This window comes from Mustela lutreola, chromosome 15, assembly GCF_030435805.1.
Source record: "Mustela lutreola isolate mMusLut2 chromosome 15, mMusLut2.pri, whole genome shotgun sequence".
Lineage (NCBI taxonomy): Eukaryota > Metazoa > Chordata > Mammalia > Carnivora > Mustelidae > Mustela > Mustela lutreola.
The window spans coordinates 57,239,369-57,262,241 of NC_081304.1; the positions used below are offsets into that span (position 1 = coordinate 57,239,369).

Consider the following 22,873-nt stretch of genomic DNA (forward strand, 5'->3'; position numbering starts at 1 on the left):
ATGAGGCCAAGCAGAGGGCCAGGCTCTCCTATAAGCCTGAAGATCTGTCCACTTATGCAGAGGGGCTGGATGGCCTAGCGGCTGAGATCATCTGTGGTAGGCACAGTAAGACCAGGGCCCTTGGCCTCTTCAGGGTTGTATGATCTCAGGCAAGTCTCTTGGCCTCCCCAAACCTCCACCTCCTCAGCTAATTTTTTTTTTAAATTATGGTAAGAACAGTTCACAGTTTGTTCAGAGATCTACTTTTTAACAAATGCTTAGGGTATATATAGAATTGTTGGGAGATAGGGACAATGTTGTACAGCACTTCTCTAGGGCTAATTCCTCCTGCTCAAAGGAGGCTTTATGCCTATTGATTAATACATCTCCATTTCCTCTTCCCCAGCTCTTGGTAATTACCATCCTCTCTGTGATTCTATGAATTTGACTATTTTAGATACTTCACATAGGGAAATGAAAGTTCTTGCTTCTTGAGGACAGATGCAAGGATTAACATTGATGACTAATACAAGAAGAGTAAATAAATGTGCTTGCTTCTACAAAACTTGCCAAAAAGTGTTCCAAGTATAGACACAAAAGGCTATATATGGCAGGGTTGGGGGATGGCTGATCTTACATGTCGACTTGGCTGGGCCATGGGGTACCCAGAGATTTGGCCAGATATTATTCTGGGTGTTCCTGTGAGGGTGTTTTTGTATGATAATTACATTTAAATGGACTCTGATTAGAGTAGATCATCCTCCATAATGTGGGTGGGCCTTGCCTAATCAGTTGAAGACCTAACTAGAACTAAAAGCAGTCCTCTCCAGAACCAGTCCCCAGCTTCTGAACTTGACCTGAACTTCTTTCCTGAGTCTCCAGTGTGCCATCCTACCCATTCATGTGAGCCATTTTCTTGAAATAAATCTCTTCCCATATATATACATTTTATTGGGTCTGTTTCTCTGGAGAATGCCGATTCACAAAATGAGAAAACATCTGTAAGTCAAAGAAGAGTTCTCTTTCACTTCATCCCTTAGTAAAGGGGTATATTCATAGTATACTAGCAATAATATATACTTAGTAATCTACTAGTGACAATATGGAATGATATTTTCCCAAGGAGTGCCTACAAAGAGAAAGTAAGATCTGAGCATACAGGGCAATGCACCCATACAGGGCAATGCGCCAAGAAAAGAGAAAGAGGGGAAAGAGAAGGAAGAAGGTGGAGGTGTTGAATCTTAGCACAGGTAAGAGCTCCTTGAGGACTGCAAATCCTAACTCCTTACAAGAAACCCAGTATGACCTCTCAGGTCACTCCTCGGTGAGACAGCCTATCCAAGTGAAAACTAACAAAAAGGGTGTCATTTCAGGAAGCCAGACGTGTCTTCATGTCTGTTTTTTCCCCTTGATTCTAGTTTAATCATCAAGAGCAGTTCAGAAGAAATGGAATCCCTCTTCCATATGGTACCCTTTCAATAACTGAACACTACTACCATCCCAGCTAATGGTTCTCCAGGCTTTGTTCAAAATCTCCAACTTCTCCAACCCTTCCCCATACAACATGGTTTCCAATCCTCTCACCACCCACCTTTTGAATATGGTAACAATTTTCTAATGTTCCAGGAGCTCAAGGCATGGTCCATAAGTGGTTTCACTAGTTCAGAAGATACAAGGATGCTTCTGCCTATACCAAACTGTGCTTATGGAATTGACTTTTGAAACCTAAAACTAAGCCTACATACATGGATCCATGCTACATTTCACCTTGGAGATTGTGTCAGCTTGTAACTGTTGAAGGAAAAAAAATGTCTGCAAAATTGCTCTGTGCCTCCATAGAGCTATAGATAAAATAAGCCAGAAATGGGCAGCAAAATAGCTTGGGCCCCATAGGATTTCTGTCTTTATTTGATGCCACAGTTGAGATCATGACCAACATAATAAATACTCCTTTTAAAAGCTTTCGGTATTTTCTTTCTTCCTTTCTCCATTCAGTATCAGAATGGTTGGCCCTCAATCCCATTCTCCTAGTCTCCATGTACACCTGTCACAATCATCTTTCATCTGGATCACATTTCATCTGTCAGTGGGTGACTATGGGCAAAGCCAATAAGCATGCCCTTTATATAGCAGTGAATGGGCTGGAGGGGGAAAGATGCATTCCAAACTCCCTTCTAATGTTATGGTCCTCTAGATCTGTGATCTCTTATGTCCCAGTATCTGTTTGACAAGCTCCTCCCATCCACCCACCCAAATCTACTCACTGGTCAGAAACATCTGCTGCCCTCTTGGCTCCCACAAGGGTCCTCGAGCCAAATCTAACCAGGTTGTGGGTCAGAACAGGAATTTTGTGTCCTCTCTTCTTTTGGGTGGTCTGAGAATAATCACAAGATATTGTTTAGAGTGGATGAATGGTTCTAGGCATACTAACATTCTAAAGAAAGCTGATCCAGTGGATCTGTCTACTTAGAATACCAGCTTGAATCCAATCAGTAGTTTTTTTATTTTTAAGTTTGGGGAAGGTTGGTAGAATTTAATAATGCATCTTTGGGTCTTCGTAATGACATATAGCTAGTTTGACTGGATATTTTACTTGTCAATAACCTAAATTAAATTATTTCATGGATGAAGCTCAAAGAGGCAAACCTGTTGGGAGACAAAGGACTTGATCTGAGCTCAGTCACCCATTCACTGTGCAGCCCTTGGCAAGTCACATGAACTTTCTGGTTCAATTTTCCTCATCTACAGAACAAGAGCCTCAGAGCAGACTTACCCTCAAGGCCTCTTCCAGCCCGTGGTCTCCCTGTTAACAGAATGAGGAGACAGGCCACAAACCAGCAGAAAATATTTGTAAATCACCTACCTGAGGGAGAACTTGTATCCAAAAATAGCTCTCAAAATCAAAATCAATAGCTCTCAAAACTCAACAAAAATACAAACCACCCAATTCAAAATGAGTGAAATGTTTGAACAGACACTTTACCCAAAGAGATAGAAGGTAGTTAAACAAGCATGCGAGAAGACTTTTAACATCCTAACACAACAGGGAAATCAAAACCGAAGTGAGATACCACCCCCCACATAACAGAACAGCTATACTTAAAAAGACTGAACCATACTAAGATTGGTGAAGATACAGAGCAACTGGAACTCTCATCCCCTGCTAGTAGAAGCAGAAAATGCTACAACCACTTTGGGAAACAGTACCACCATTTCTTAAAAAGTTGAAACATGTACTTCCCATTTGAGCTAGCCATTCCACTCCTATGTACTTCTCCAAGAGAGAGGACAGAACATGTCCACCCAAAGACTTATACACAAATATTTACAGCAGTTTTAGTAACAACCAAAAAAGTGGAAACAACCCAAAGGTCGACCAACCAGATGAATGGATAAACAAATTGTGGCATACCCACGCAAGGGAATACTACCCAGGCATAAAAACAAGTCAGTATCGACCCATGCATTGATGTGGATCAATCTCAAAAAATTATGCTGAGTGAAAGAAGCCATAAGTGCATATTGCATGATTTTTTGAAAAATATAGAATTCTAGAAAATGCAAGTTGCATTCAAGAATTCGAGAAAGGGGCAGCTGGGTGGCTCAGTGGGTTAAGCCTCTGCCATTGGCTCAGGTCATGATCTCAGGGTCCTGGGATCGAGACCCGCATCGGGCTCTCTGCTCAACGGCGAGCCTGCTTCCCTCTCTCTCTCTGCCTCTCTACCTCTTATGATCTTTGTCAAGTAAATAAATAAAATCTTAAAAAAAAAAAAAAGAATTCAAAAAATGCAGTGACCTAAGTAACAGAAAGTAGATGGGTGATTGCTTGGGGAAATTACAAAGGTATTTGAGGCTAATTTTCAGAGGGATAATACATTTATCATCATGATGGTGGTTGAGAGTTTCGTGGAGATAGGTGTATACACACACACACACACACACACATATATGTGGATGGACAGAGCTTTGGCATTAATGGCAATTTTGAGCTGGTAGGATTTCTAAATTTTTGTTTATCTGTATTTTATAATAATATAAAATGCACATGACACTACTCTGGGGGCAGGAAGATTTGTTTTATTAAAATGAAGTTAGAGCCTCAAGAATTATTTTCATGAGTGTGCTTCAATTTAAATGAGTTCCTGGTTGGAACCATGGATCAGTGTTGTCTTGTGTCTGTCTACTAACCTGGGACATTGACCTTGATCCAACATGGAGTAAAACCAGACCACAAAAGATGTACACTTGCTTCCAGTGGCACATTTACTATTCCGGGGTAAGCAAGATGTGTGTATTGCACACACACACATGCGCACGCGCGTGCGCGCACACACACACACACACATACACGGTCCCTCATTCTCTCTGAGGTTGAGCAAGAAAACTGCCCAGCCTCTGTCCCCTGCTGGGATCATGGCATGCTGGACTCAGGGGGGTCTGAGAGCCCCTTATTTAACTCGGTACTTAGACCTCTCCCAGTAAAACTACAGAGGGGGTTCTCAAGGTGTGGTCCTCAGAAAGGCAGCATCACCCAGGACTTCGTTAGAGAAGTGAAATCTTGGGCTGTACCCCAGATCTGCTGAATGGGAATCTGGGAGGGCAGGGCCTGGTGATCTGTGTTATAATGAGTCCTCCAGGTGATCTCACTGAAGTTGGAGAAAATTGAACTACGCTAATGCTAACAGTGGCTAAAAAAAAAACCCCAAAAACCAAAAATTCAAAAAAAAAAAAAAAAAAACCTAGAAGATTAAGAAGAAAATTAAGAAGAGCGTACATCAGCCCTGCTCAGTCTTGGCACTACTGACACCTGGGGCGGGATAAATCTTTGCTGTAGGGGGGTGTCCTGTGCATTGTAGGATGATTAGCAACATCCTTGGCCTCTGCTTGCTAGCTAGTGGCCCAGCTCCCCTAACTCAAGCTGTGGCAACTAAAAATGTTTCTAGAGATTGCTGATTGCCCCCAGGTTTGAAAACCATTGTTACACATAAAGGTTCACAGAGTTTGACTTTGACATTATGGAAGATATCTCACTTACCCTCCTGATGTGAGCTGATCCTAGAAACTCATCTCTACAAAAAGAGAACAACAGAATAGCTCAGTTACATGTGTCTTTTAGAGAAGAAATGAGGGGCTGGGGTGAAGGCATGGCCCTGCCTTCTTTCCCGCCACCTTGAACTCATTGCCTTATCCCTCTCAGCTCACCTGGAGCCGGTCCGCCTGCTTTCTGAAGCTTTTCCCACCTATGCCCTTCCCAATTGTCCATCTGGCTCCCCGCTTCCAGACCTGGAAGGGAACTAAGAAAGAGTGGCGTCCCAAAAGTCAAAGAAAAAGTACTTTCCAGAAGGAATAGGGAGTCAGAGTGAAGCACCATAGGACTAGGACAGAATGGAAAGCATCGTGTCTGGCATTTACAGGAAGCCATCAGAAGACACCAACAATTTGACAAAGCCTTGGGTGTGGACGGCTGGTTTCAGCAGTTTGAAGGACGAAAGATGAGGGAGGGAAGAAGGGTGGGAAGTAGAGGGCAAGGATGGGGGAAGCTTTGCTGCCATGGCTCATAATCTACTTACCTTGACCTCCGGGCTCCCACTAGGGTCCTCGGTCCAAACCTCACCGTGCTGTGTGAGAGCACATGCCTCTCCTCCTTCCAGCAATGAACCATCTGTGCGGAGCAGTGACATGCCAGTGAGTCACAGAACTGGCTCCCCCCCTGTACGGAGGCTGAGAGGAACTTAATACACCATCACTGATTTATATATGATCTCAGGAGACCAAGTGAGCTATAAAGTAAACTCTGTGTCTGTCTCCTGTTCCAGAATTCCACAACCCTCCCTTTATCTTGATGAGTTGCTTCCTGTGTGCTTCTTCAGGCAGACTTTGCATACAAACATATTTGCCATCAAGAAAGCACAATAAATCCTGCCCCACCACTGCAATGTACCTCATAAAAACCTCACAAATTGGACCCAAATGTTCACTGCAGAAGAATTTAGAAGAGAAAACTTAACTGTGAGAGAAGAATGTCTATATTCAAAGTGGTTTGAACTGGAACCCAGAGTAATCACCAATCATTTCCCAGCTGTTTTGTCATCACTCTTGTTTTCTTTGTGGCACACAAGGAAGCATTTACTTGGGTTTTTTGGTCTGTCTTCCTGACTAAAAGGCAGGCTTCATGAGAGAAAAGGCTTTTTCTTCCCTGACCATTAGAGTATCTCTGAAGCCTAGAACTGTGTCTAGTACGTAGTGTATAATCAATAAATGTTGACAGGATGGGTGGATGGATGGATGGGTGCATGGGTGGGTAGATGGCTGGATGAATGGATGCGGGTGGGCGGGTGGATCGATGGATGGATGGATGGGTGCGTAGATGGTTGGATGGGTGGGTAGATGGTTGGGTGGGTGGATAGATGCATAGATGGATGGGTAAAGGGTGAACTGATGAACAGACAAATGGATGGGTGGGTGGAAAATGGGTAGACGGATGAATGGAGTGAAAACGTTACATGTCATTACCCACGTAATCACTGTACAAATCTCTATCTCTCAGGTCTAATTATGCAACCCTATCTAGTAAAGGTCCCCCATGGTTCCCATTGTAATCTAATTCCATCCTAATTGAATGGAGAGTATTCAACTTAAAAAAACAAATACATGGACTCACTTTTTTATCTTTTGTTCCACACACCTCCTCACTAGGAAAAAGGGAAGTGGATCTGTTAGAGTATTTCCTTCTTTTGATGAGTCATGAGTAATTCAGAATGTGAAGCTACCTTTTCAAATCCACAGAATTACTTAAACCTAAGGTTTCTTGGTGAGAAGAACTTTGTCCAAGGTTCCCCCCTGATTCTGTAAACCCTGGAGGAGAGGGGGACCTCAGACCCATTCTATTTTCATATCCTGGCTTGGGACTGCCTGGCTGTCAGGAAGCGAGGCAACTATGGCCATTCCTAGAGGTTCCATCTAACAGAAGGGGGAGAGGGCGCAGGTCCCCCTCGGGTCATGTGTATTCAATAAGGACATGCTCATTTTTGACACAGATGCATTTTGAGGGTTTACACAATGAATAACCTGGTGTATGCATAAATATCCTCCCACTTTCTCTGTCCACAAGGTAAATCATTTGAAAATTCCAGGCCAGCTAAGCGTTCTCGTACATATGTTTTAAAAGAAAGCAATTCAAGCATTTGATCTGGCTAAAACCTTGGGACTGGTCTCTAGTGACTAAAAGGGGCCTCTTCCTCTCAGCTCAGCCACAAAGTCTCAGCTGGCTTCTCTTCAAAGCCCGTTCTTCACCCACCAGTTCTACTAACACCCTCCTGGTTATCTGTACTTCCCACTTAGAGACTCAACATGTTTCTGCAAATCCAAACAGAAAGCCAGTAAGACCATGCATCTGGTCCATCTGGACACATCTGGTGGCTTGATCTGTCTCAGAGGAAAATGCAGAGAGGGCAGGTAATGACTTAGAGGAGTAACAGGGAACTTGGCAAAGCAACATGGAGTGAGCAGAGGCAATCTGGGTTAAGAGTCCCTAGGACCTCTCTCTCCTCAGCCACAGTTCCTCCCTCTGCCCTTCAGTTTGGGGCTAAATGCTTTCTAGCTCTTCCCATGAGACTGTAAGAATGAGCTCCCGATTAGGCTACAGTGATTCCTTTTAAATTCCTCTGCTGCACATTGTAAGACCCAAGAGATGCTGACTGTGCATGCACGTGCGTGTATTTGTAATGATTTTTAAAAGCCTAGATGACTTTTTGCCGAAGTTTTCCAGGATGTCCCTTGAGTGCCATCATTGTAGTACCTCTAAAGAGGTGTGTTTCCTCACCAGGAAGCCAAGGTCTTGACCATCTTCCTCCGGACCGCAGAGTAGATGCTCTCCAAGGACAACTTGACTTTTCTTATCTCCAAGGGCAGTGACTCATGGTACACATTCTGCATGTTTCTGAATGTGCTCAAGCCCCTTCCTTCTTGCAGAACTTTCCAGCATCCGTAGAAGTAACTGAAGATACCAAGGGGCCTTCCTTCCAGCATAAGAAAGGTGAGAAAGAATAAAGAGGGATCACAAGGGGGAAAAATATCTTTTCTGGTATTTTTTAAATTGAGCTATTTCTTATGCACAATAAAGTACACAGACCATCCGTGTCCAGCTCAGTGAAACGTTACGTGTCGGTGCCCACATAATCACTGTACAAATCAAGATACAGAACGTTTCTCGCACCCAAGTGTGTTTCCTCCTACCTAGTCCATAGCTGTCTCCCAAAAGCAACCACCATGGATGTCTACTGCCCATGGATAATTGTTACCTGTTGAGTTTCATAAAAAGGAAATTGTAGAGTATACTTGGTGTGTGTGTGTGTCTTGCATCTTTTGCATACATGACTTTATGAGTCAATTCCACTTGTTGCATATGTCAGTACTTTGTATTTTTTTAACTGAAATATAGTTAACACCCAAGGCTACATTGGTCTCACAGGTACAACACAGTGATTCAATCTCTATACAGTACGCTATGCTCCCAACAGGGTACTGACCATCCACCACCACATTATGCTATTACAATGCCACTGACTGCATCCCTACACTGTACCTTTCATCATTTTGAAGTATTGTTTTCATACTCTTCGGGTAAATATCCAGTAGTGGAATTCCTGGATCCATGGTATTTAATTTTTTGAGGAACCTCCATACTCCTTTCCACCATGGCTGCACTGGTGTGAATTCCCACCAGCAGTGCCCAAGAGTTCCTTCTTCTCCACATTCTTGCCAACACCTGTTGTTTCTTGGGTTTTGAGTTTTAGCCAGTTTTAGCCAGTTTTAGCCAGTTTTAGTTTTGATTTGCATTTCCTGATATCGAGTGATGTTGCCCAACTCTTCATGTATATGTTGGCCATCTGGATGTCTTCTTTGGAAATAATGTCTAGTAGTTTGTGTTTCTGTTTTGTTTTGTTTTGTTTTGCTGCAAAGTATTCCAGGAAATGAGCATTTCACAGTATATTCTCTCCAGGGATATTTTCTATTGGCCTGAAGTTGCATTTACTCATCTCATCATCTGCCACATCCTTTCTGCTCTTAAATCCACCTACTGAGTTCTGAGCTTCTGATACTGCATTTATGTTTCATTTTTAGAATTCCCATTTGACTATTTTTAAACAAAGACTCTAGTTTTCTGGTGCAATTTCTATTTCTTTTTTAAAAATATTTTGTTTATTTATTTGAGAGAGAGAGAGAGAGAGAGCATGAGACGGGAGAAGGTCAGAAGGAGAAGCAGACTCCCACAAAGCTGGGAGCCTAATGCGGGACTCGATCCCGAGACTCTGGGATCATGACCTGAGGCAAAGGCAGTTGTTTAGCCAACTGATCCACCCAGGTACCCAATTTCTACATTTTTGAGTTAATTAGAGTTGTTTTCAAGTCCTTGCTTGCTCATCCTAATATGTTAATGGAAACTACATTTCAGATGGCCTCCGTTACATGGGTTTCATCGTGGCTTGCAGCTTAAAGCAATAAAATCCCAACCCAAACTGTTGAGCACCACCATCGAGAGAATTTCCAACAGAGTCTTCTGGTTCCTTCATAAATGAGCTATGGGCTCCTTCAGAGGTGAAATGACCCACCAAGTTTCTTAAATAAGCCAATTCTTGGCAGGTTAATGCACTGGCTCAGTTACGTTTGAGAACATCCTGATTGAGGTCACTCCGGGGCTTCCATGAGGCAGTTCTCAAATGAAAGGTGGCTATCATTTTGCAACTGTGGGTCAGGAAATACCAGAGTCAAGAATTTCTTTGTGTCTGAGACCACCCTTCTCTTTACCCAGGGCTTTATGACTTTAGATTCTCTGTCCTCTCAGCAAAGGCTCCCAGTCAGAATCCTCCCTACCTGGTTCAAATCTTTCATTTAGCTGTGGGTCTGATTCATGCATCTTGGTTTTCTAAAATAGAAAAAGACAATAGGTTATAAGATAGAAATTTTCCTCAAGTATAGCTTTTATTCTGTTGCTTCGTTGGTGCAAAGAACTCTTAGTGGATCCTCACTGCCCATCCCAGTATGCACAGACCTCCCTTTCAGATTTGTATGTAATTAATGTCTTACGCAAACCTACTGCTTCAGCTAAGCTAGCCTGTTCCCAAAACATCTCCAGTGTCACACGATGGCCTACATGGGACAATCCATCCTCACTCCCATACCGGAGTTCTGCATATTCCCTATAAAACTCCTCATCTGAGGGACAGTGTCTCATTCATCTCTGACATCCCAGGAAGTAACATAATGACCAGTACGCAGTGGGAACTCTAGATAAATCTCCACCATTATTTTGGGAGGTGTAAATACCAACATCATCTTGTTCTTTACTGAAAATGACTCTGAGATCTCAAACTCTGGATTCCACCCTCCCCCCCATCAGTAGGTCATCAGTGGATCACATGTTAGAGGGAGGTTATGTTCTAGAGCCAGTTCAAATTCTAATTAAGAATGGTCAAATTTATTATAAGGATGTGAAACAATAAATCTTGCATTCAGATTTTTTAAAAAAAAGGATTGTTGAATTTTCCCTCAAACAATCCGCAAGTCACCCCTAAAAAAGAATGTTGATCATTTTAGGTGTATGATAACTTCTTTCAGGAAGTTCAACACAGCCCAAACAGCCAGCTTATCCTGACATTGTACTAAGTGGCTGTTTTTCAGCTGGGAAACACGGGAGATGCTTGGCTTATGTTCAGAAGCCATGGTGCATGAAAAATATATTTCCATTCATTTTTCATGTGTTGGGTTTTGTCTTCTTCTCTTGGAATGCATAGTTGCTTTCCCACCAATGACTCCACTGGGGTCCCTTACTTCCCCCCTTTGCCATTCTGCCTTTCCTTCTTGAACCTGCTGTTCAACAACATGGGGATCTGGGGCCAAGTTCTCAGTTTACTAGCTCCACCTCTGCTTTCCTTGTCTCTATTTGAAACCTTTCCAACGGTCCTACCACTTCCCTCCTCTTACATCCATTTTATCAATCTTCAAACCTATGTTTTCATTGATTTTCTTTGATACTGTAATTTCTTACTTCTTGGAACTCCCACAGCCCATCTGCTGGCTTCTACTATGGCACCTGGACAATTTTATTTTGCTCAAGTTGCAAATCATAGACTAGACTGCAATGCCTCGTGGGCAGAAAGTATATCCCATCCTGTTTTGTACCCCTTTCGGCACCCGGCATGGTGCCATGAACACAGCAGGTGTTTGCAGAATGAATGTGAATTAACGACATATTAGGAAGCATATACACTGTGGTTTCAGGATGGAGCTCCTGGAACTGTAATAGAGATGCAGAGAGACCAACTGGAAGCTGAGGATTCTCTGCATAAGGAGTTAAAGACTTCAAAGTAGAAATGGAGGGAATGACAGATAGACACAAATGAACATCCTTGTGGTTGGAAACAGGGTGCAAAAGAGGGCATTGAGGTTTACACCTGGGTGTCTAAAGATTGAATTTACCATTTATAGAAGAGGGGCTATTTTTACATGCAGAATGGGAAGACCTGTGAGCTAAACATGTTGAGGACAGCAAGGTGAAAATGTCTAGCATGAACTCAGAAATAAGAATATAGTTTTCAGGCAAGGGACCTAGATCTGACTGTGGATATGGGAATCCTCTGTTGAAAGTGAAACAGGAGACCTTGAGAGAGTGTGGACACAAATGCAGGTGTACAAGGACTCATCCTTGTGAAAACCTTGGGGGATACAGGTGCGCGCGCACGCACACACACACACACACACACATATAACCAGGTAACTTTTTAAATGTCTTGTTCACCTCTGAAGGTAGCCACCAGCCACATGGAGCTTTTAAAATTAAAATTAAAAATTCAGTTCTTGAGTCATGCCAGTCACATTTCAAGTGCTCAGTAACCACATGTGGCTAGTGGGTATCATACTGGACAGCACAGATAGATTTAAAATTCCCATCTCTGCAGTAAGTTCTAACAGACAGCTCTGGCCTAGACTGAAGGAAAAAAGAATGACAACTGGAACGAGAACTGTTGTACCAAGCTAAGCATACATTAGGGTTGGTTTGCTAAGTGAATATGCTAAATCTTAGCGCCTTTGCTATTTGCAGCAAAAACTTAAAAAAAAAAAAACTTTTTATTATGTAAGTGACAGATGGCTCCATGTAGAAAAATATTAAAAAGTTGGAAAGCAGAAAGAAAAAATTAGAAATCCAACCCCCAACCTACCTACCTACCAGATCTAGCCATTGTTAACATTTTTGAGTCAAGCTGTCTGGTTTGGCCTTTTTAAATACTTACATCTGAATAATAATGGAAATCATATTATACATAAAATTTTGTAAACCACCTTGTTCACCTGAAAGTATATCATCAACATTTTCCCAATGATTAGCCCATCTTTAACCTGGAGCCATTTCCTAGAAGTGTAACTGCTAGGACACAAACATTTTAAAGACGTTTGTTATATCACACGATTTTATAGAAAAGTTTCACCAGTTTTCACTCCCAGCAGTAAACGTCTGAAAATTCTGGTCATCCTCTGCCTCTTCTAAGCCTTTTCCAAGGTCATTTTTTTTTTAAGTTTTTATTTACACTTGATCTTAGCCAAAAGGCCAAGAAATGATATATTATTTTAGGTTTTTACTTAAATTCCAATTAGTTAACATATTTGTTGTTTGTTTTGGGTAGGCAATACAGTGATTCAGCACTTTCATACAACCAAGGTCATTTGATTGCTTCCTGTCTTCGCCAGTTGTGCTCCAAACATTTTTTGTGATTATTGGCCAATTACATTTATTTTATGTAGTTTTTGTTGGCGCATGTACCTATTTTATTATTTGTCTGTTATTTATAAAACTGCACTTCATATATTAAATGTTGTCAGTCTACGTATGTAGAGACACAGAGGTAGAGCTTTATAGCCATCTCCCCAAGTTCTTTTAGCTTGCTTCTGATGTACAGAAAGTTTAAAATCTGCAGACCGTCTAATGTTTGTCTTTTTCCTCCGACTGATCTTCCTTTGCTTTTCCTGTTAGATTTACCTAAGTGCTCAGCACTGTTTCCTTCTTCTAGTTCTTCTATAATGTCAGTGTTTGCAAAGAGTTATTTTGATACATGCTATCCATCCTACCTCACCATGTTCTTAAAGATGAATTAAAGAAAAATCATATTAAAACAGCAGTTAGCCATTATTTGCCCAAGTAGTCTTCTTACCACTCATTTAAAACTCCTCTCAGTTTGAGGTGATTGACTGACAAACAGGCTACTAAGAGTTAGAAGAAACTTGAACAAGAAAAGAAGTGACAAGAATAACATGGAATCAGTAAGGGTTACTGCAATATTTAATCAGTCCTTTCTTCCAGTAGGTCCTGCACTGGATAGGAAAATTTTATATATCCCATCCCTCTGCCAAGGCAGCTCACCTTCCTCCTATGGGGCATCACAAGAAGTGAGACCCAGCTTAGCCTTGGGTATCCTTCAGAGATGAGTGATGGGTAAGGGCAGCTGGGGGACTGAGGGCTATTACTGTGCTTGGTCTTCTGATTCTGGAAAGAGAAAGGATGCAACACTAATAGTGCTTCCAAGTCTGACTCGGTTAAAGAAAAGGACATACCCAGCTTGCTTATTTACTCAGTGTCCCCTCGTGGTACCCTCATCTCTGACATCCCCTGGAAAGTCACAGAGCACAGAATCTCCCAAATGACCACATGGGGGAGGGGCTCAAGCTCAGCCCCCAAATCAATCCTTTCAAACCCAACTTCCCACGGCTAGAATTTTATGTCCGACTGCTTGTTGGACAGTTGCTCTGTACCACAAATACAGGTCAGAGAATGTTCTGGGGCAAGGAATTTGTATCTTACACTGATAAATGACCCCACACTTCGGGGAAGATTTTCACACACATTCATGGAACGTCTCCTTGGACTAAATCTCCAAATCTCTACAGTTGGGGTTGTTGAGTTATCACTATAGGGGACTACAGGGGATCACTCAATTCTTGTTCCCTAGTCCCAGGTATGGCCCTAACCAGCTCCCTGACTTAGATCCCATCACCCTCTAGGTCTTTGTATCCTCAGCCTGGCCCAGGATCCTGCCCCATGCATCCTACGTCCACCTCGCCAACACCTGCCACCACTGCTGCTTGCTTTGAAGAGGATCACGCCTGCTGAGAGCATAAGAATGCAAACCCACACCGCCCCTGCAACAGCTGCGTCCAGAGCAGGCAGATGAAGATCTGAAGAATAAGCAGCCCATGGCACGGGCACCCTGTTCTTCAGTCCCATGCAAAATGAGGAACTGGTTAGGTCTGCATTTTCTTCTTTCTGACTATATTCACCTGTTGTGGACACAGGCTCAGGTCGTTCAACAGGTGTCTAGGGGAGAGCGTATTTTCCCAGGGAATGAGAACACAGAGAGTCAGGGGAAAACACTCGTTCTGTTGTAGAGAGGGGATGTATTTGACTTTCATTATATTTGTAAAAACTCCTATTTGGAAATCACGATAAACAAAAGAAATGGATTAACAGGTAGGTGACAGGAAATCCTCCAATCACGTGAAACTTAACTAGTTCAGAATGGTTCTTTGAGAAAGGCTTAGTCAAGCCCTTAAAGAATCACTTTAAGTAAGTTACTGGGGGAGTACCTAATATGCTGAGCCTCAGCCACCATCAGCCACGAGATCGATGCAATAAATGCACTGCAGTCCTTACTGCAGAGGACAGGTTACTTATCTAGTAGATAAGTAATCTGTTGAGGGGTAGCCTGACACGGGCCATCCCCCTAAACCCACTAAGACAAGGTGCTCATTCAGCCACTCAGTCACCCTCCAATGCTTGCTTTATTTGGTGTTTTTTACGAAAAGTACACGTAATCCATCTATCCTTGTTAAAGTGCGTGAGTGTGTTTCAGTATGGGTGCCTGTAGAGCTCTGACTGACTCCAGAGGACGGTGCGCCTATTGCATGGGGCCCCGCTATGCCCAGGTAAGGAAAAACACAGCAAAACCATAACTAGCTTCCTTGGAACTGGCCTGGACACTCAAGAACTAAAAATTATAATGAGCCATATACTCTCCTATCTTGAAAATAACAGGAACTCCAATATGGGCTACTCTTACCCTACAGAATTTTCTACAGCATTTGTATTTAAATAAAACACTCGGTTCTCTCTTGTCTTCCCCAATGGCAGGACAGATGGATGGATGGATGGATGAGCAGATAGATGACAGATCAGAGACTACAAAGAAAAGGGAGGGAGAGAGAGAACCAACCTCTTTCTCATTCTCCCATCCCATTATCTTCAAGTAAAGGCACTATTTGTTTGGCCAACAAGTCATGGACACTGGAACGGCTGCTGGTTCATAGTATTTCCACTTACCTTCTCCTTGGGTCTGGGAAGTATCTTCAGTCTAAAAAGGAAAACAAAAGACCCAAAAGAATTTGTTCTCCAAGGAAACCAGACAGCACTGGGGTTGGTGGCTCCTGTCAGCTCTGGGGACTCCTTTTCTCTCAGGATCCCAAGAGCAAAATGTGTCCAGATTTTGGCAAACCCATCTTCCCCAGCCTCTCCCGCCCTGAGCTCGTGGGAAAGATGTCCTACAAGGTGTGGTGTTGGGAGGGCAGGACCTGGGACAAGGAGCAATTCCACAAGTAGGTGTATTGGGAGAGGAAACAGATCTGGTTGCCTCTGGAAGAAAAGTGAGCTTTTGCCTCCGGCGGCCCCTCGTTGAAGACAGTAACACCACCCTCATTGGGGAACCCTCTTACCTCCACGTAATGGGGAGGCCATTCGTGTCCCCTGAGTCAGACCTGTATTGTCTCTCCACTGGAAGACTAAAGAGAAAGAAAGGAGGAGGAAATGAACACCATCCTCCCAAGTCAGAGGAATGTTTAAAAAAAAAATGCCCACCCGAGGAAAATCCTTCTGGGATTTGACATTCAGAGGCATGTCCCAAACAAGGTCAACTTATTTTTAAACATTATGTTACTTAAAAAAAAAAAAAAAAAAAGCATCTGTAATATATTTCTTCAATCTCCAGATATTTTTTCAGATGAAGTACCTCTGTGTTTAAAGTAGTAACTACAACAGTTCATCGGCTACAGAGTGTCCAGAAAATCTGGAAATGGAGGAGAAATCATGTGTTTATTGTACTTTTTCCAGGCGAACAATGAGACGCTTTAGTGGTTGAATGAGCTAATCATTACCTTTGCTTTTACCTTTCTCCCTGCCCTGCTTGATTATTCTTTTTGAAGATTTTATTTATTTGAGAGAGATTGTGTGAGAGAGCACAAGCAGAAGGGGCAGGGGGAGGGGAGGGGTAGAATCCCTTGCTGAGCAGGGATCCCGACACAGGGCTCCATCCCAGGACCCTGAGATCATGGCCTGAGCCGAAGGCAGACGCTTCACCGACTGAGCCCCCCAGGCATCCCCTGTCCTGCTTGATTATTCTTGATAGCATTCAACATCACTGGACACGAGCAAACATTGCAAGGCTGGTATACCAGATACCATAAAGCAGCACCATAAGCGAGACCACTATGTGCCACAGTTCCTCGTACCAGTATAGGGACATCACCAGCTGCATGTCCTTGCTGGATGGCCGAGGGGAGGGACCCACCAGAAGTGATTTGCTGGGGGATGAGAACATCCACCCTGGTGGTAGCACCCCCCCACCCCGACGGGGTCAGACTTGCACCACGTGACTGAAATTTGCAGTTTGGGGAGAGCCTCTGGAATCTGGATGATTTTCAGTGGTGTTGTGTTTGCACACCTAAATCAGTAAGACCTTGGGAGGCTTGAGTCACCAACAAGCCATTGTTGTCTCTACTACAGTGGGCAACATCCCCCGTGCATTGAATTTATGTGCATGTAATTGATGAGAGATCAGTTTCGGTGGCTTGGGAAAAAACAGTTGAAGCTCACCGATAAACCCTGTAGAAATACATTGTAGGTTATTTTCAGAGTTTTTCAACATTTGAGAAAGAGCTAGAAGGCATTGTTTTGGTGGCCAAACACAAAATCAGTGATGACTGTGAAGATGTCCTAAAGGAGAAGTGGGATTAATTTCTAAAGAAGAGTCAGAGGGATCAGTTGAAGCATCGGTAGAATGCTGCGGGGACATAAAATTGGTGCCCTGCCCTTGGCATGTGACATACGATAACCTCAAGGGCAAATTCGTACTCTGACTTTCTAACAGAATCCCCAGGTAAGACACATTCCCCCGCACAAGCCCTAACGATTTGGAATCCTTCTCGGACGCTGCACGTGGGTTTGTGAATGTAGGGAATTCATGGGCTGCTCACGAGCCCCGTCTCCAACAGCCTGAGGAGCAGCAGGATCTGCCCAACAAGGAAAAGTGGATCTAAATGCATTAGCAATCTGTTTGCAATCAGGATTCACAAAGTCCGTTGCCTTTGGCTCGGCGGCAGCTGTTTTGAAGAATAACCGGCAGGTTCGCACACCTTTCACCTGAAATCCCTCCACTTTCATGATACATTTCTGTTTGGTTCTGAAAGTAGATTGTGAAGATAGTCTGGGGCGTTGGATTCGTCACAAGAGCTACGAAGAGCTATTGAATGGCTATATTCACTGCATCATCATTCTCGCTTGCCGCTCTAGTAAGCTTCACCAAAAAGATGAAGATCAGACAGTTAAGGGGCGCCTGGGTGGCTCAGTCGTTTAAGCGTCTGCCTTCGGCTCAGGTCATGATGCCAGGGTCCTGGGATTGAGCCCCGAGGACTCTCTGCTCAGCGGGGAGTCTCCTTCTACTTCTCCCTCTGCTGCTCCCCCTGCTGGTGCTCTCTCACTCACACCCTCCCCCTCTCTCTAATAAATAAAAATCTTTATTAAAAAAAAAAAAAAAAGAAATTTGACATTTAAGAAACATTTGAAACAGCATTTAAGAACCGGCCTTGCTGTGTTTTAATGAGGGATAAAATCTGGGGACTTCAGACCAGCCTGGTCCGACACTATCTCCAGATGGAAACCCATGAGGGCCTTGTTGACAGATTCATGCAGCATTTATCTCTGAGTGCCTACTCCGTGCTACTTTCACAGCTCCTACTATGCCTTGGAGACTGGAAGCCCTCTCCATCACAGACAGTGAAGAACACTATTAGGGAACTAAACGAAGGAGATGCTACTTTAGAGAAGGTGCTCGGGGAGGACTTCTCAGCGAGTGTGATGTTTGAGACCTTCCTGAATGCTAAGAAAAAACCAGAGCTGGGAGGGAGAGAAGCAAAGGCCTGTGTGGCCAGAGCCCAAAGAAGGAATGGGATGCAAGATGGGGGTTATGCAGGATGGGTCCTCCCAATGGAAGGTTGAAGGCAGGGACAGTTGCGAGCTAACTGCCTGTTTAAAAGCTCACTGTGGATGCTTTGTGGAGAAGGCACTGTAAGAGGCAAGAGGGGAGAGAGACAAATTAGGAAGCTAGGACAGTCATCCAGGAGAGGGCTGGTGGAATATGGACCAGAGTCACAGTCACGCAGACAGGGAGAAGTAGTGCGACTTTAGGTATGCTGCGCATCTCAGAGCAAATCCGTGCCCTTTGACTGGGCTTTGCTCCCCGACTGCACTTGGCACTGGAACATGGCACTCTCTATGAATCTATTAAAGCTTAATGCCATACCTCCCATTTATACAGAGCTTCTTGCTTGAGAAAGTGGGTCAATAGTATCTTATCTGATTCTCACAGCAACTGTCTGACGCAGAAAAGACAAATATTAATCCCACCTGAAGAAGTTAAAAGTCACACAACCAGAAAGCGTCTTGCCTAGCCACTCTGATTTCGAATCTAAGCTTTCCCCCTCCCCAAATAATACACTATCCACACAAATCAAATAAATGGGTTTTCCATGGCATTGGACAAGGTAGTCCCATACTGATGAGGAGCAGAGAGTCCAAGGTCAAACTAAGTTAGGGAAATGTCCCAACACCTTCTGAGTGTATGTGGCTGGAAATATCAGATGCACACCGAAAATCACTGGATGGGAACAGGCAGGCTTTTACAAGACCAGGGGAAGTGACCAGAAGGGCGTTTGTATAAGTCCTCGAAGACGGTCGTAAGGGCATGGGAAGACACATGGAACTTGGCACGGTATAGAGAATATTAGAGCTGGAAGAGAATCTGAGGATAAGGCGATACTATTTCGTAGATGAGGTCCACACACAAGGTCTAAAGAGGGAAAAAGAAGATGCTGAGATCGGTCTGTTGAGGGGGTGAAAGGCAGGTGGGTGGGCTGGGAAAAAAACAGCACTACGCAAGCCGGTCAAAAGTAGCTGTGTCTCGATCTGTAAGAGAAACAGGGAGACTGGAAGGAAATAAGGTGAAGTCTATGTCAGAGAAAGGGGAGGGCAGGAAAATGGCGCTCACTGTGGGCGATCGTCACGATGTCCATACTGATGCCGGCTGGCAGGCACCGACCCCTTCGGGGAGGGTCACGAGCTTCCCGTGGACACCCACTCCTCGGCGTCACCCTCTGAAACCACAGTCTCCGCCTCTTCCGCTCTCCGGCGGCCCCTGGTTTCTGCTTCTGGTCCACTCCTTTGATTGAATTATTTGTATCCTGAGACTCATCAGTCAGCCTTTTGCGTCGGATCCTTTCTTGGAACTTCCTGCCCTTATTGCTGGTCCTGCTCTTCCGCCTGGTAATTCTGGAAGGGGAGAAGTTTGCAGGAAATATCTGAATTAGGGATTCCCCTTTAGTTGCCAAATAAAGTAAGAAAAATGTCTTAGCTGACCCCATGGTCTGGCCCAAAGACACCAGCTTTATTCCCCTCCAGGGCCCAGCCCCTACTCTCTAACTTGTCCAAAGACACGACGGTTTCTCCCAGACAATCCACCTTTCACAGCTTCCTTCCACCCAGAATGTCCTCCTCCTCAATCTCCACATATGGAAACCCTTGATTTGGGGGATAGGCACAGAAAGCGCACATCCATGGTATTAGCCTGACCAACATCCCACTTCCTTCTCATGTTTCTGTGACAACCCCCCCTTTCCTATCTCAGTCATGTTGTCTACAGGGGGCCAATCCCACCGCTGGAGCCAGCCACGGACCTGCTACCCAGACCCAGCATGCCGGCATACTACTTCCGGCCACAGTGTTCAAAGGTGGTCAGAGGGACTCCCTCAGGCCGGTCAAAGCCAACGGCAGGATGTTGGCTAGAACTTTCAAGGGGAAAAAATACACCCAAGCTTTTACATTTCTAGTAACAAAATACAAACACAACAGATAAATTGGCCATCTAATGATACTCAGTTTTGAAATCTATAAACCAAAAAACCCAACAGACATAATGGGAAAATCGTCACTGTGAAATATTTCAATCATCTTTTCAAAAATCAATAGATCGAGTAAGGGACAAAATCGGTAAAGTGTTAGAGGATGTGAATAACTCAACAGACTTGATCCAGTACTCATCCATGGGGTGTCAGGCCTAAAGAACACACTTTTTTGAGGGGAACCTGGGTGGCTCAGTCGGCTAAGCATCTGACTCTTGATTTCGGCTCAGGTCATGATCGCAGGGTCGTGAGATCAAGCCCCACATCGGGCTCAGCTGGAGTCAACGTGAGACTGGCTCACCCTCTCCCTCTGTCCCTCCCCTGACCAAGATAAATAAATAAATCTTTTTTAAAAAATACATTTTTGAAGCACACATTAAACACTAGCCAAAGAATAAAAATAAACTAACCATGATAATTTCACTGTGAAAAGTGTTGAAAAATTAAAACTTATTCTTAAACTTAGGAAATAGTATCAAAAGAACTCTTAAGTTCTTCAAAGACCATCCAGGAAGGATATTTACAATACTTATACCTAAAAGGTTGAAAGGTTAAAGTCATTAACTTGACTAGAATGCCAGCCTTTCCCAGTACAAATAAGCAAGACACTGCTCATCCTAACGGGTACAGTAAAATAAGAAAATTAAGAAGAAGTAGGAATGTTAAACTGGGAGAGACAAATTGACATTACTAAGAGGAAAAAACTAATAAAATAAATGATAGTCAACAAACTGACCAGATACAAGATCCACTAAAAAAACAAACAAACAAATAATATCAAAGCTACTTAAGGTGTAATAGAGAAAAAGATGTATTTCCATAGCAATAAAATTAAAAATCTTTTTTAAAATCTGTATTTCTAAAATCTATATTTCTATTTTCTAAAATCTATATTTCTATAAAATATTTGCAAATAAATAAAAGACAGATGGCAAGACCTAGCTGAAGAAATATAAGGACGAGGAAAAAAGACCTGCGTTAAAGAACTTAACCATGGAGACCACCAGAGGAGCTGGAAAACTCCGTCCTGGCGTACCTGTAGGCCATAACCATCATGTAACCTTGGGTAGCCATCTCAGGCCTCCTGCTACTTCTGATGGATGCTGTAGTTTCTTACACTCAAGTGATTGGCGTTGTGTAGTTTCTTACATTCAAGTGATTGGCGTGGTGGGTCACTCCATCACGCTGCCCTGCACCTACTCAAGAGCCCCTGGAGTCACTACCATGTGCTGGGGTCGAGGGGCATGTCCCATGTCCCGTTGCTCCGATGAAGTGGTCTGGACTAATGGATCCCATGTCACTGTTCGGAAGCACCCATGTTATAAGCTAAAGGGAAGCATTTTAAGAGGGAACGTATCTTTGACCATAGAGAATGTGGCCCAGACTGACCGTGGTCTCTACTGTTGCTGTGTTGAGCACAAGGGGTGGTTCAATGATATGAAACGCACCCTGTCACTGGAGATAAAGCCAGCTGAGGTCACCAGTGTTCCGAGGTCACTAGTGTTCCAAGGTCACCTAGGGTCTTTACCTCTACTTCTTCAATGCCAGCACTCACGCAGAACCTCAAGCCAGAAACTACTTCATCCTCTGCCCTGTAGACAGCAGGAACCCAGCCTACTGGGCCACTGGAAAGGAGCACAAGACAGCCCACCGATTCACCATTGTACTCCTGCCCCACCGATGGGAATGGCACTGTGACACAGTCTTCAGATGGCCTTTGGTATAGCAATCAAACTCATGTGTCGCTGGCACAGAATCCATGGACGACCACCAGTAAGGGACTGTACATCGGCATTTGCATTACTGCTGCGGTATTGTTCACCGTGCTGGCCATCGTGATTACCAAAAAATATGTCTGCGTAAGAAACAAGCTGGAACAACTAAAGGCTCTGGGCGTTGCAGATACCCAACCTTGCCTGCATCTACATGAATGTGCTTGTCATCCTTTAGAGGTGGTCTGCTTTTCCTAAAAGACTCATGTTGTTCTTTCTGTAGCATGGTTTGCATGAACGACCCTCGGACTGGAGCTTTGCAAAGTGCAGCCAAAGTGGGCATCCGAGCAGAAGACAATATCTACATTATTGAGGACAATGTTTATGTCATGGATTAAGACCCAGTGGCCCTCTAAGGATTTATGTCCTTAACTGTGGGAGACAATGACAAGATACCACCATGTCAGAGTTCTTGTAAGCCCTAGAATGATTTTTCTGTTAATTTCCAATGATAGTCCAACATGTCAGTTATATTGGGTAGAGTGCCTGGTTCATCTGTGTATAGTCACCCTCATTGGCCATAGAGTCCTAATTTTTTATGCTAAAACTTAATTCACTGTTTCTCCCAAATGTGAACACGTTATAATTACATATTCTCTTTGGATCATATGAACCTTATCTCCATCAAGAATGCTCACCAGTGAGGGAAGAGCTACCACTTTGGTCACCAAAGCTGTCAAGAAAAGCAGACTAGCAGTTAAAATCAGAAGATCTGATGTGGGACTTAAAGGACTTCACTTGGAAGCAGTTTTGTGATAATCTCTTGTTTTTTACCTTGTAACTCCAAATGTTAACATTTCTTAGGTTCGCCGAGGCTTTCAAATCACAGGGGTACACCGGTGTTTATTTCC

At 43.6% G+C, this 22,873-nt stretch overlaps 1 protein-coding gene across 1 annotated transcript; it reads left to right on the forward strand.

The window, feature by feature from the left end:
• Positions 1 to 21,243: 21,243 nt before the first annotated feature.
• Positions 21,244 to 22,220, forward strand: LOC131815656 (hepatitis A virus cellular receptor 1-like). Its single transcript, XM_059147431.1, is given in 2 exon segments — positions 21,244 to 21,723; positions 21,726 to 22,220. Coding segments are annotated over 2 exon segments (975 nt in total).
• The last annotated feature ends 653 nt before the right edge of the window (positions 22,221 to 22,873 follow it).